The 16,161-nt window shown below is 23.7% G+C and overlaps 3 protein-coding genes across 4 annotated transcripts; all 3 read left to right on the top strand.

Annotated features, from left to right (window-relative positions):
- The first annotated feature begins 794 nt into the window (after nt 1–794).
- LOC146722729 (uncharacterized) lies at nt 795–10,524 on the top strand. Of its 2 annotated transcripts, none has more exons than XM_029313450.2 (5): nt 795–1,553; nt 3,683–3,820; nt 5,222–5,401; nt 6,029–6,148; nt 10,458–10,524. In XM_029313450.2, exons 2-5 carry the CDS (start codon nt 3,707–3,709, stop codon nt 10,473–10,475), a joined length of 432 nt encoding a protein of 143 aa, XP_029169283.1. In that variant the 5' UTR covers nt 795–1,553; nt 3,683–3,706; the 3' UTR covers nt 10,476–10,524. The 2 variants fall into 2 exon arrangements, with proteins under 2 accessions (XP_029169283.1, XP_029169282.1); XM_029313449.2 differs by lacking the exon at nt 10,458–10,524 and adding an exon at nt 6,557–6,822.
- Nucleotides 10,462–12,474, top strand: sing (MARVEL domain-containing protein sing). Its single transcript, XM_085483926.1, has 4 exons — nt 10,462–10,614; nt 11,023–11,205; nt 11,489–11,629; nt 12,102–12,474. The coding sequence occupies exons 1-4, from the start codon at nt 10,462–10,464 to the stop codon at nt 12,177–12,179; spliced, it is 555 nt and encodes a 184-aa protein (XP_085340052.1). The 3' UTR covers nt 12,180–12,474.
- Nucleotides 12,475–13,081: 607 nt separating this feature from the next.
- On the top strand, nt 13,082–16,148 carry LOC114939208 (uncharacterized). Its single transcript, XM_085483928.1, has 3 exons — nt 13,082–13,785; nt 15,385–15,520; nt 15,786–16,148. Exons 1-3 carry the CDS (start codon nt 13,731–13,733, stop codon nt 15,934–15,936), a joined length of 342 nt encoding a protein of 113 aa, XP_085340054.1. The 5' UTR covers nt 13,082–13,730; the 3' UTR covers nt 15,937–16,148.
- The last annotated feature ends 13 nt before the right edge of the window (nt 16,149–16,161 follow it).

The raw sequence follows: 16,161 nt of genomic DNA, 5'->3' as shown, positions 1-16,161 counted from the left end.
ACAGTAACGTTCTAAATAATCTCGCTTACACAATTATCAAAATAATTCAGTTCCGTTTATAAATTATTTAAAATAAACAATAGATATTTTATTTGGCATTTTTAACTTTATATTTGTCATTTTTTATTCACAATAACAAGAATTTATATTTTTTTAATTTTTATTTTTTGCTTAAGAAATTTTTAAGAAAACAATTTTTGTATAAAAACTTAATTCTTAAATTCAGATTTGTTTGATTTTACAAAAAATAAAATTTTTAAAAGTTTGCTCCGATATTAAAAATGTTTTATTTTTCAATTTATGTTATATATTTTAATATATATTTATTTAGATTCTTATAATTCGTCTTGGTTTGACAGGATCAATTATGGATATATATTATATGTATATTACTCTATATTTTTTATATTTTATGCAGAGACAAGATATTTATACACGTTAAACTCTTTATATACATATATATATCTCTCAAGAAAGTCTGTGAGATAATTCCGAATTATATGTCGCGTAATTCATTATAGCTGATTAACTCAAGTAAACATTACGTATAAAATTATGCTACTTTTTTCTTATTATTATAAGTGTTGATGGAGTAATTTATTTGTTTATCTCTTCTATTTACTCATTGCGTTCCTCGAATGAAGGAAAGGCTATATATAGACATATGTATTTTTTATTTTTAAGAAATTATATTTCAATATTGTTGTTGTTTGTTTATTGTATAGCATTATTTTCAGTATTGTAACTCTGTAATTTTTGATGAATGTGTCTTTACCCATGTTAACATATGTTAAAATACATGCATAATGGCATACAATGGTAGAGACATCATGTCGTTTAAAGTTACCCAGATAGCCACAGTAATTATTATGACATCATTTTGATGTCAAAATGCATCATTTTGATGGCAAATGATGCATTTTGACATCAAAATGATGTCATAATAATTACTGTGGCTATCTGGGTAATAGAATTGTAGTACACAGACATTATATTTGATTTCCATATACATATATATGTAGTATTCATTACACACACACATACATTTGATACGCGCACGTGAGTGTGTGTAGAAAAATTTGTGCGTTTTTTTAGACGTTTTTAAAAATTTTTAAATCTGAAATTTTATTTATTTTTTTTAACTATAAACGCTAAATAAAGTACGCAACGACATATTATCATATTTGGATGTGTTTTATTATATTAACATTAATGTATAAAATATTTTAAAAAAATTTTTTTTTTTTTTACTATTGCATGTTTAATTTTTTAAAATTGTTTCCATATAGTAGGTTATTGGTTTCTGATAAACGCAGTTAAAAATTATACGTAAAATATAAGATATAAAACAATGTGTTGTAATGTTTGATAAATTTGTTCCATGTTTTCACATTTCTTATTTTCACTTTTATTACTTTTCATATAAGTATATGTATTATCTATGTGTGCGGGTGTATGATATCATCAGTGACGTCATGTTTTAGTATACTATACTAAAAGCAGCGCTTCAGTCAATCGCTGACAGTCAATGTACAACAACGCGTTTTCTTCAGGTTAGTACAATTCTTTCGCATGGTGTGTTTCATGTTGTTTTTAATGTTATCTTAAAATTTATGTTATTATAATCTTATTATAAACATGCATTTAACTGTTTATTTTGAAAGAGGAAGAGAAAGAGAGAGAGAGAGAGAGAGAGAGAGAGAAATTATTTTTTTTATAATGTTTCATATAATATTATGTCTTATATATTAAACATAATATTACAACTATTATTTAAAAATTATAATTAGCTAATAATTGCGCTAAGCTCCTGCAAATATATTGCAGTATTATATCATAAAATTATATTTTTAAATAAAATGCTTATATATATAGTCAAAAAAGAGCAAAAGCTTCTTATTATCAATCATTATTAATTTTTTTATATTTTTATAAATTATAAAGAAAATACTGACATAATGATACGATTTATTTGATATTATATAATTATTATATGATATATGCAATATGTTAGATTAGATAAATATATATATTGCCTCATATTTGATCAATTTTATCTCATTTAATATTCAATCAATTTTCTCAATATTAATAAAAAGGGCGAAAACTAATTAAACTATAGTTTAAACTTAATATATAGACTGAATAATATTTGAAAATAATATAGGACTTGTTAATTTATAATATATAATATATAATATATAATATAATAAAATAAATGCATATGCATGTACAATAATAAAATAGACGAGCAAAAAATATTGTTAGACTGATAAAATATAATCAGCGGCGATTATATGAAAGATAATTCTGTAATATCTTTGTGTTTGAGTAAACATTAAATGAGAATTTATCGAATTGATAGGTACAATTTTGACTCGCACCTTATACGTAATTCCCTCGTGTTCTGAGAACACTGTTCTGGATATTTAAAAATAACCCATGACTCTATACAAGTACTTTTATATATACATATATATATATATATATGTGTGTGTGCATATTCGCTCTTCCCTTTTAGCTTTCTGTCGATATTCCGTTATAATTTTGCATTTTTCTTGATTATCTCATCGATTTAATAATTCTCAATAGTGTAATCACTATCTCTTTCAATAGAATACATCTCTATTTCTGTGTTATTTTTATAAAATTTATAAAATTTTAATAAGTTTTATAAAATTCTTTTTTCAAAATATGCACATGTAGTTTGGCGAAATTGCAATCACATTATATAAGAACACATGTAAGAACATATATACATATTTGCAATTAAAAATTTAATTTTATTGACTTTAATCTTGCTTATTTATAATACTAGACAACACAAGCGCGCGCCATTGATTTTATGTGCTGTGATTTAATATTATTTTGAATAACTATCAAATTATTAACCTTTGCATTGACAGTCGTTCAATGCTACAAATATAACACACAACGTAAATCGAAACAACTAATCAGCAATCCCGAAAAGCGGCAACAATACATGCAAGAATCGACTTTGCACGCCTTTTTTACAAAAAAGAAAGGATTAATCTTAATAAGGAATAATATTATTTATATTACATTTTTTTAAAAACATTTGTTGCATACACGTATACACATGTATCGTATTATTATTTATTTAAGAAAAACAGATTATTGTTATTTTTCGTAATATACATATATATACAATATATAAAATTTATGTTTACTTATTTATTTCTCTCACACTCGATTTTATATATTCATGAAAAGAAAAGCAATTGTATATATTATGTTTATATATATATATATATATATATATATATATATATTCTTTATTATTTATTTTATATATGTATACTCTTATTACTTATTTATTTTATATATTACTTATTTATTTTATATACGTATACGTATATATAATATTTAAAGATAAATATATATATTGCATATATATTAATGCAAAATTTGAGAAGAAAAGTGAAAGGAGTTATGATATTTCCATTTTCTAAAGACGAGCAGTAAAAACATCTTTGCTCGATATAAGTTATATCTTGAAAACTTGACATTGTCATACTTGACCTACTTACTATACATCATCAGTGTCTTCATTTGTGTGTATGTATGTGTTTGTGTGTGTGTGTTAAATAAAATAAATCTTGATTGATAACGATAAATGTATAATATATATAAACTAATTATCTTTATAACTTTCTTTTAGAATTGACGTTAAAATAAGGCAGTAATGGCGCATTCTGTGACAATTAGAACACAAACAGTGACGACCAGTTCGTCGACCATTGTCGTCAACACTGGTTATTTAAAAAGTTGGAACGGTATTTTAAAGGTCCTACAATTGGTATGCACTTTTATTAATGCATTTATTTCTTCACTTTGATTATCCTCATTATGATATTTTTATCAAGTAAAATATTTATTATACACTCACCCGCAAAAACAAATAGGCTACCAAAGATTAGAATAATTTTTTGACATCTTCAAATAGCGGTAATTCAGTAAAAAAAACATGTTTTTCAAGAAATATGTATGGTACGCTTTTTTAGGATTAATTTTAAACTTGGCTTTTATTTAAAAAGAAATATGCTTATTATCGGCATTCTTTTTGTTTATTATTGGCAAAAAATTTAAGATTTTTATTTTTTAAAATTTTTTAATTTCTAAAAAAATCTTAAATTTTTGAAAAAAATTTTTACGATTTGGTTCTGAATTGCAGATTTTATAAGAAAAAGTCTATTTTGTAACATTTTCTCTTTAAGATGGTATAACTTTATCAAAAAAAGTTGTAGAAAAAATATTTAAAATATGAATTTGTTACGAAAAATAAATGAGTTTAAAGATTTATATATTTTTGTATAAAGGAACCGATTTCCTTAAACTATGCAAAAATTAAAAAAATATATTTTTCCCCATTGCTTAACATCTATTTGCAACGTCCGTCATTTTGTAAAACATTTCTTGCTTAATTCAATCTTTTGAGTTATTAATAGAAATGTTCAAACTTTTTAATTTAAGCTTTGATTCATCTTAATACGATATATTTTTATACTGAGTTATCACAATTGAAAGATGTTAAAAAAATGTGCTATAGTTTATAACTTCTATTTTTTTCTATCTATTTATTTTTTGCAGGCAAATAATTTAATTAATTAATAATAAACTATTTTCTAACAATATTACAATATACTATAATATATATAATTCTAAACGCAAATAATTTCAAAGTTTAACAATTTATTTTGCCGCGTGCACATTTTAATTAACAATAAAATAAATATTTGATACGTTTAAATAAAGGAATCAATAACATTGTAAATTTAATATACATAATTTATAAAAGATATTCAGAAAATCTTGTAATCTTTTTGAGTAGTATTACTTATCGCATTGTGCGGTAACATCCGCTTTTAGTTATAATCGCACATATGTATCTACTTACGATAATAGTATCAGTAACGTAAATTTTATTATTTTAAATATAATTTTAAATATATTTTTAAATATTTAAAATATATGTATAAAATAATTATATTTTTATATTGATATATTTTGTTAATTTCATATATATATATATATATATATATATATATATATATATATGTATATCTATATTAGCAATTAAAATTATTATTATTAATAGGTATATTTAGTATCTACTTTATCAAAACCTTTATATTTATTTTTAAAAATAAATAAATCAATATTATTCATTTCATTGATATTTCTATCTTATTTTCAACAGGCGTTGGGTATAGTTTGCGTAGGCATTATTGGTAGCGAATTTAATTCTTATTATATTCGATCTACGGCCGAGTGTTTCTTTCTTCTCATAACGACTACTTTTATGATTGGCACTTTCATCCTTGTTCTTAGTTGTTTGATATCCCTTTCTACTGCATCTATTTTATCTAAAACGATCTACGTAAGTAAAAATTGTATTCTATATTTCTGGCTTGTACATTTTATATAAAGAATTATCTCCATTTGGCTTGTACTACCATTTATGATACATTTTGCATAAGTATATTCCATACACACACATTGAGCATGTATATAAAAATTATACCTATTACATTTTGTTTAATTTATTAGAATACTTATACAGGACATCCGGTAATAATACCCCATCATGTGCAGGTAGAGCGGGTTAAACCATGCCGGAAAGTCTTTTATCATTTTGCAACCTTCACAATAATTAACGAAAAATTAATTAAAAAGATTACCTAATTCGCGCGTCTACAAGCGCGTAAAGACCATGTAACACTGGCCGATATTTTTTAATTGATTCCTCATTAATTATTGTGAAGATCGCAAAATGGTAGAGAACTTTTCTACTTGTTCTATCTGCACACATCGGGTAGAGTGATATTTACCGGACATCCTGTATATGACTCAATAAATCAAAAACAATTGTTAAGAAACAAATGTTAAATTGCGTTAAAATTTGTTTAAATAACATCGAAAAGATGAAATTTAAGAAAACAATTGTTTCAAGAATTTATTATGCAACATTATGCTTATATTAATATCAAAGATTTTGAACTTTTAGGAACTCCTTTATCATGCCATTGCATTTGGATTATTATTTGCGGCCTCATTGACACTATTGGTATACGCCAATAATTATAAGCGGGTTTTAAATTCCTACGAATTGTTATTAGGTGCATCCGTAAGTATAATATTATATTCGTAAAAATTCAAATTCTTAATTAATGCGAGAAATGAAAATTGGGATAGTATAGAATATAGAGCAATTATAATAATAATAATTTTTTTTGGATTCTCAATTTATACATTACAAATTATAAAGTGTCACAAATTTCATAAATTAGCTTCTGTGTATAAATTTTCAACTCTAAAATCATAATAGATGAATCATAGATTTGTGCATATTTCTGTATATTTATTATATGTTAAATTTATATTTTATATAAATTTAGTGTATATATAAATGTAAATTTAAAACAAATATACATACATATATAACAAATAAAACAAATATATACATATATGAAATAATGTTACATTTAAAATGTTATATTAAATTGTATTGTAGAAATAATTTGTTGATTTTTAGATTTGCGGTCTAATAAACGCCGGTATATATCTCTTCAGCATGATTCTTGCTCTTCGCATTTATAGAGGGTTCTAAATGTTTAAATTATCGCAATATTTTTAAAAGTGAAAACAAATGACTCTCATTGCGTTTGGTTTTTAAATTTGTATATTGTATTTGTATTTAAATATTGTAAGAATTTTATTTAAATTAATGTGCATATTTAATATAAACTCCATATATATAGTATAAATTTTAAATATCTATTATAAACTTTTAATATTTAATGTCGATTAAGAATATTTGATATTTGGCGGATTTTGAGAAAAATAACGAAGAATATTCCTCTATTTTATATATTTTATAAATCTTTAAAATAGCATTTTTACATTTTTCATGATAATTTGTACGATAATCATATTGATTTGTAAATTAAATTATAAATTATAAATATTCATTAAAAATATTTAGTTATTATTTTAATAGTAATTATTTCAATTATATGTAAAAGAATTTATACAATCGAAACATTATTTCTTTCCCCTCATAACACACATAAATAATTAGAAATATATTATATCTATTTACATATTATCTCAATCAATCATTATTTGAATTTCTTATTGCATATATATACCCAGCTAACCATTTGCTTGGAAATTGTTAACAATCGAGAAACAAAATACCACCAAATATGGTTGCAAATCCAGGGCCTACTGTGTTCTTGAGTGCGCTCCAATTGCAATCAAAAGTTGAAAGTATATCCTAACATCAAGTTGGGTGCAACGCCAGAGCAGATCTGTCACTAACAGTGCGACGACAGATTGGCAACAGACTGGGAACAAATTTGTCAATCGTAAATTGAGGACAGATTTGCGCCAAATGCTCAGCAAATCGAAGAAAAATCCTAGATCTGAATAAGGATCTGCTGCATTTTTGGCATCAATCTGTTGTCAACACTTTCGACAGATCTGCTTGCTACTCATTGCCACTTTGTTAATATAGTCTGCTAACAGATTGGGAAATATTTACTGAATTTATACAGTGTTTGTAATGACAAAATATGTTTCTTATCTGCGGCCATTTTACAAAACAAAAGTTGTTGCTTACATTTGCCTCCGCAGAAATGATTAGCTGGGTATATACATATATAATATATACATATATTTATATTACGATACATATATTTATATTACTATACTTGTGATTGCGATTCTTACAATTATTACATATTTATATACATTAAAAAAAAGTTAACTTGACTAAATAGTTCAACTATTTACTATTTTGTTATAATTGAACACATACAGAAGTATTTAAATTATAATAAATACAACATATTAAATATAATATTACATAGTTTATTTAAATATTTATATATATATATATATATATATATATATATATATAATTAATACAATAGTAATTAGTTACACGCATTTAGTCAATTTAACAACTTTTTCTCTCACTGTACTAAATGTAAATATATTTATTTTATGTGTACTTAATATTTATGTCTGCTAAATATACTAATATCATCGAAACTATAATCTTACATACTCAATTAATTTTTTTATTAAAATTTAAATAGAAGGTTGAACAAATTTGATTGGTAATTACAAACTAATCAATTATAGATTCGGATTATATTATTGTGTTATTATTTTTTCTCTGCACATCTATAAATTATTAAAGATGACACAAATTATTTTAACTTTATTAGAATAATAAAAGCACGCGCTATGTGCGCGCCATTTCTCACTTATGTATTAATTTTTAATACATTAGAATTTGCCAAAAATACATTTTTCCTAATGTTAGTATTATTTTTCCTAATATTGGTTTTATTTTTCATAATATTAGTTTTGTTTTTCTTAATATTAATATTATTTTTCCTAATATTAGTATTATTTATCCTCAGGTTAATTTTACTTTTTCTCAAGTTAGTTTTAGTTTTCCTAATATTAGTTCTTAATATTAGTTAGTTGAAAAAAAAGAAGTAACTGCAGTAATTCCCTCCCAAAAATAAAAAAAAATTTATTACTTATTTGTTCGAGACACCATGTAGGCGAAAAAGAAAATGTTTGTTCTCAGAATAGCAGATGAAGAGAATTGACGTCGTTTGAATTTTTCGACACTCGTTAGAATCGTTGCTCGAATGCCGCATTATTAAAAATTAAAATTTAATCTATATTTATAGAATAAATTATACATCACAAATTCGAGAGAAATTGAAAAAATGCAAATTACAGAAATGTTGAATTTGATTCTATTTAAATTTTCTGCAATCGGGATTGTTTTGCTATCGCAAACTAAACCTTTATTGTGAAATATCTGATTTGAATACAATATTGTATAATAACATTTTTGAATAAATATAATTAAGCTGAATATATATTATGTAAAAAATCCGTATAATTATTTAAATGCAGATCACTAAAAATTTTTTTTATTTTCGGGAGGGAATTACTGCAATGATTTCTCTTTTTTCAATTAGCTAATATTAAAAACTAATATTAGGAAAAATTAATATTATAAAAAAACTAACCTGAGGAAAAGTAAAATTAACCCCAGGAAAAATAATATTAATTTATATATGGAACTTAGTAATCTCAAACCAAGAGATACAGTTCCGAAGAATTCATTTTTCGCGCTTGGGTTCTATTAACCGATTTAAAATATCATATATTATTATTAAGATTGAGAACCGATAAAAATATTTCTCATTTAATAATATTAATATTAGGAAAATTAAAATTATAAAAAAAATTTAATAAAATTATGTACACAATAGAAATTCAGCGAATTAAAATTATTTGCATAAAAGAAATACGACAAATTAAAATTTTGTGCATAGTAGAAATTCAGCAAATTAAAATTACACACATAAATTATGCACTTTTTTATTTCTTCTTACATAGCTAAAAATATACATACAATATATATTAAAATTTTTTATATTTGATTTATATTGCATTAGCTTATTAAAATTTTTTACATTTAAATTATAATAAAATATCAATTATTTTCTTGATATTGATAATAAAGAAATTATGTAAATAAAAATTACAAACATAATTATACATAAAATTTTGAGAAATACGAGCACGTACTTGTGTTTACTCATATATTGTAAGAGAAAAACAAATAAAATAAAATAAACTAAATAATAATAAAATTATAATAATATATGAAAGATATTTAATATTATTATCTTATTTTTTTCGAATGCTTTGTGTTTCTTCTTGCTGTACAGTCAACAGACAAAACATTCAGTCTTTGTAGCATGAGCCAGAAATAGATGGCAATTTCCCTTGCGTCGAATGCTATACGGGGGGTTGGAACACATTTAAACTGTGTAGATGCATATGCCTACATTCTCAGTCTGTTTAAAGCTATCGTTGAACGCAGTCGTTCTTTGTTTTTCTAAAAAATTCTCTCAGGAAGAACAAAAAATTTTACAATTTACAAAAATTTTTTATGTAAGTATGTACAATATAATTTTTTAAAATTATTTTTTAATGCGTCTAAAACTGTTGATTAATCAGCTTTTTATATGTTTAAGTTTGATTTAACATCATTAATTTTAAAAAATTGTCTTTGTACATATGTGTAGATATATTTGATAAAAATATCTACGCATTTTATTGCGTATAAAATTCTATTGTGTATATAAAATATAAAAAAAGTTATCTAAAAAGATGATTTTTATAAATAAAAATAAACAATTCTAATGGTAAAAAGTCAATTTTTTAGAGAGATTTTTAGTAATAAAGTTAATTTTTTAGAGAGAAAGAAAGCATGTAAATATTTAGTGTAAAAGGAGTTAATTAAAAAATACCTATTTATATGAACAAGACAGTTTAATGAGTGTGATTTAAAATACACAAACGAGTATTAAATTAATTTGTTTGTGATATAGAATCATGGGTATAAATAATGCCGGACCGGTGATTAGGATGCCATCTTCTAGTACATACAGTGCAGGCGGTGTCAGTTGCTGCTGTTTCAGATGTTGCACGTGCATACATATAGAATTCTTGAAATCATTACCTGGAATTGTAAAAATTTGCGAAACGGTAAGTAATTACAATGACATGTACATTATCTAATATATGTACAATTTGAGAAAAAAAACATAAGAAAAGATCACAGACTTCTATATATAGAAGTCTGTGGAAACGATTGTATAGCTATATGTAATAAAAATTTGATTATGTATATATATATATATATATATATATATATATTCATTTGCTTAAATTATTTTATCTTTCTTTCAGATTGCTCGTTATTGCTTATCATAAAATTTCTCATAGATATTTATTATCCTATAATGTTAATATAATTATATATATAAATATAATATATACTAATATATACATATATTATAAATATAATATATATATATATATATATATATATATATGTATATACTATATATGCATACGATATGCATACACATAATTTAATTTATTTAATTGTAGGTAATCAGTGGATTAATACAGAGCTTGCTTATCAATTATGGTCTGAAATATAGTTCATCTATTGGTTCGGCTTTTGAAGGATCACTGACCACGGCATCTGCTTGCTTCTTAACTTCTGCTCTGCTACTTGCTTGTTATACAATTTCTGAAAAGACTTACAGATTAATTCGTTCATCGTTGTTTGTATGTATATTTATTTATATAAACGATGTAACATATTATACTAAAAAAGTAAATTCGCATTATTTTGAATATTTTATTCTCTTTATATTTCTGTTCTCTCATACGTATGTTTATATTATTACTTACGAGTATATCTGTGGAGAGGAAATATTATAATATTTATAAAATACATAATAAATATATGAAATAATTTTTTTTAATTCTTTAATTTTTACTAAAATTAGTATATTACATATTCTAGTAAAAATTATGTATATTACATATTCTTTTAATTAAATTTTAGGAGATAATGTTCAACTCTTTAGCCTGCTTCCTGTATTTAAGCTCAGCATCCTATTTAGCATTTGCTACAAAATTATTTTTAATGACTGAGTATTATGTGAGACCCGGTTTCGACGTTTATCCTGCTATGACAGCTGCTTACGTAAGTTAATTTTTAGACTAACGAATCATATTTAACGCTGTTACTAATTTGTGTTATTATTTATTTTTATAAATTTATGAGAGAAAGAATTATTATATAATATATAATTATATATCCAGGTAACAAATTAATATACAACTGGCTTCAAAAGATCGATGTTAGTTTATTGACGTTTCGACCATACATATTTTCTTAGTGTACGATTTTAATTGCCGAGTCATATTAATTTGTTACCCGGATTTTAATATTCCTGGCGAAGAGAAGTCTAATTTTTTATCCGTATAATTATATATATTATATAATTTTTGTCAAATAATCTTAAATATTTAATATGGCATATCTCTATGTTGAACAATAAAGCAAAAATTATATTAATAAAGAAAAATTAGTTTTAATTCTATGGAACTATAACATTTGATCATTCTTGATGGTCATTTGAAGGAATATTAAAAATGAGCCATCTGTATTGCAGATTTTAAGTGGTGTTATGGGAGTATTGCACGGAGCAGATGCATATTTATCCTTTGCGCATTACAAAAGTGGAAGATAAATTATGGTATAATATAATATGTCAATTGTACAATTTTGTGAAGAAAAGTAGCAATTATATATATAAATATTAATATTATATAAATATTAGACATTAAGATAAATGAACAACATAGGGAAATTTTTTATTATTTTTTATATGTCCATTAATGATAAATTTTTAATTATTAATAAACATAAAAAGCAGTATTCCAGTATTAGAATTAATAATACACACACATCGCACGCACATACACATATATGTTTATATGCATCAATAAATTACATACATATTAGATAAATTAACACTATAAATTAACGCTATACAACTTTAAAATTGTATTATTCTTAATTACTTCATCGTTATTTGCATATTAATTTTTCAAATATAATGATTTTATTTAATTATGAATATCTACGATAAGTAGAGTTAAATTCTTATTTTGTTATTTAAATATATGTTATTCAATTTATTTACAATTTTGTTTGTCAATTACAAGTGTATGAATCACATGCTTACTAAATTAACAAATCTATTGAAATCTGATGCATCATAATGTACTACCATATTGTATATGTATTTTATTACATAAAAATAAATAACACACAATAAGAAATACGACAAATATTTATTAAAATTGATAGTTTGGCGTAATAATTTTATAAAATATTAATAAGTATTATTTTGTAAAAGCACTCAAAATTACTCCAACAGTTAGTAATAAAATATTTTATCACATGCCAAATAATATTTTATTTGTAATAAGTATAGTGCTATTTTTATATATTTTATTTTATATTAATATAAATTATATAAGTAACAATAGTTTATTTAATTTTCATAAAAACCATTATTAATTAATAATTATTTCAAATAATATATAAGATATTTAAAAAATAGTTATGTACAGAACACAATTAATTTATTCAATTAAATAAAATAAATGATTGTAATATTTACATCTGTAAATACAAGTCTATTAGATAAAGTTTTGCTTTTAAATTTATAACGATAGGTATAATTTTTTCTCTTTTGTCAGAGACTTTATACAAAAACTATCAGACACACCGCAAGCATTAGCTCGGTTCAATGTTATAAGAAGATATTTGGATCTTGCTAAAGTAATCTTGCTAAATGCTGAATGGGACCAAAAATTGCACGATCCTCTCGTGGATCTTATGTCTATCTACGTGATTATGATACTTCCGTAAGGTTTCTCTTTTCGCTCATCTTTCTTCCCTAGCTTCCTTTGAGAATTATGAACGAGCACTCTGTCTTACTTTTTAAATGTTTTCTTTCTCTCTCATGTCGCCTTCATTCTTCTTTCCGTTACTCTCTCTCTCTGACATCATTCGTCCTGCCTTTTTATCGCTCTCATTGATGCCTCGCTAAGTATATTATACGACTACTGTAGGCATGTGGTCGACAGTTTACCCTAAGATCTCGATCCGATTGACACGCGAAGTATCGAAACTATTCCGAATGTGCTTGCTTGCTTGTCTTTTGTCGATTTCTTTTCTCTTCGTTATATAGTATATATTGAACAAAAAACGAGAAAAAGGTAACGCAAAGATGGAAACGTATGTGAGAAATATAAATGACAGCGTAAACATTACAACGACGGAAGGTAATGCTCCAGTATAATGATAAGAAATGTATAATATAAGTTTGATATGCATGTATAAGAATAATAAGAAGTATATAATAGAGAATATGCAATAGAATATTAAATTGTACTATTTAATGTGTTAAATAAAAACTTGATTATCTAAAATTATCTATATATAACTTGAAGCTTTGTGACTGTTTTAATAATGGAAATAAAGATATGTAGTTGTTTTGTTTTTTAAAATTTGCTAATACATATAAATAATGTAAATTAATGCTCCATTTTTATCTATAATATGAGTAATATCTGGTTGCTATATTATAGATATAATAAAGAAAATGAATATTCATCGTTACGTCGTTGCAGCATTCGTGTTAAACAGAAGAAATTATTTTAATCTAAATAATATAAATATTTATAAATATTTATCATAATATAAATATTATATTATAAATATCATAATATAAGTTTACAAAATATTTACTATACTTATTGAACATATATACCCGTCTTATTTTATAATAATATATTTTAAATATAATTACATTTTATTGACCTAATGTTAATAAGTTGTTAATAATATTTAATAATAATAACATAAAAAAATTTTAAATAAGCACGTGAAACTTATCATAGAGAGATTAAAACAGCGTTACTTTAGCTTGTATCAAACACAGATATGCAACATGCGGAAGAAACGCCTCTCATCTCAACTTGCTCGTCTCTGATTATCATACCATATCAGCACATAGAAATGTCTTTTTCTAGGAAATAAAATAATTTGACTAATCAGTGAAAGAAGCTGCTGAGTTGACACTAGTGGCATTATTGCGTTTTATATACGTATTATAATGTTTTTATTAATTTTTAGTTTGCAAGAAAAATATATTTGAAATAAAAAATAAGTATTAAAAATACCACTTAAATGGAAATATAAAATAATTTTTGAAAAATATTTTAAATTCGATATAAGCGGGCTTCTACATTTAAATATATTTTAAATATAAAATACCAGATATATACATTTTACATTTTGTATTTCTATTTTAAATGCATTTATTTCAAATAATGCATATCTCTGTATTAGTAGGTACATAGCATATACATATACGTGTATTTACAAATATCCATGATTACGTAAAAAATATTTTTCCTTATCCATTACATTACATTATTAAATCTTTGACGTTCAGTCATTGGCATGTTTTCCTATCTCTGCGTATATTGAATTTTATTATTACATATAGTTTATACGATCATAAAAAAGGAATGTACATACTAATTTAAAAATATCTACAAAATGACTTTGCTATCGTGAAAAATTTTATTTTATATAACTTTACTTTCATATATTTTATACAACTTACGTATACATATATAGCGGCAAAGTCGTATAAACAAGAAACGAGAGCTGCTCTACACTAACGTGTGTTAGTTTTTCTCTCTGCGATTTCTTATAACAATTAAATTTTACTAACAATAAGACTAGACTAAGCTGATGATAATATTTATTTCTATCGATCATAAAAGAAAATTCGCAGCGAAACATGCATTAATCACATTAAAAAAACAAAGGACACTTTCTCGTAACATGCATTTTTTAAATAATTATTTTAGTGTACATGCTCACATCAGAGGTATCTATTACTGAAGAAGAGAACGCGATCGTGACGTTGGTGATAATTGTGATCGGTATCATCATTGCTATAATGGTGTTGTTCTCGATGGGTATCTTTATAGATTGCAAACATCAGTACGTGAGAATAAATATTTATCTTTGTATTAGCTTTTAATTTTCAAAATATCTGCATTTTGTTAATCAATCAATTTTCGCAAATAATAGTAAAGTATAATTATTTACACCAATTATTACATATACAGAAAATTTTCTTTTATTTAAGTAGATTCTAAACTTGGATCAATATATAATATATTCATATGTATATGCCATTAAAAGTATATAAAATGATAATAAAAATTAATAACTGTTATACAAATAATGATCGATGTTGTTGCAGAAAAAAAGATTCTATGAAAAAGAGGAAACTAAAACTTAATATGCCATCATTAGAAAGAAAAAAACGAAAAGATGAAGTTAAAACATTAGCTTCGAACATGTGTCCGACTGCTAGTGATATCGGATTCAGTGTAAGTGATGCTATAGTCTGATGTACTTGATGAGGGATAATCCTTATTTTATAAAATATTTATAGAAAATCTGAAAAATATATATTTTTTATTGTACGCAATTAATAGCTAGTATTTAATATTAAAGTTTTAGAAGAAATAAAAAGAAATGCACGCCACTAAAACATTTTCCAAATTTTATTCTCAAAGAGATATGTTAGTCAAATATATCATACGATTTATTTAATATTAATTAAGAGTTTAACA

The sequence above is a fragment of the Nylanderia fulva genome, unplaced genomic scaffold (genome assembly GCF_048542155.1).
Source record: "Nylanderia fulva isolate GAGA-0341 unplaced genomic scaffold, ASM4854215v1 Scaffold28, whole genome shotgun sequence".
Classification (NCBI taxonomy): Eukaryota; Metazoa; Arthropoda; class Insecta; order Hymenoptera; family Formicidae; genus Nylanderia; species Nylanderia fulva.
The sequence above is the reverse complement of the archived record's forward strand: the minus strand, read 5'-3'. Positions and strand labels throughout refer to the sequence as shown.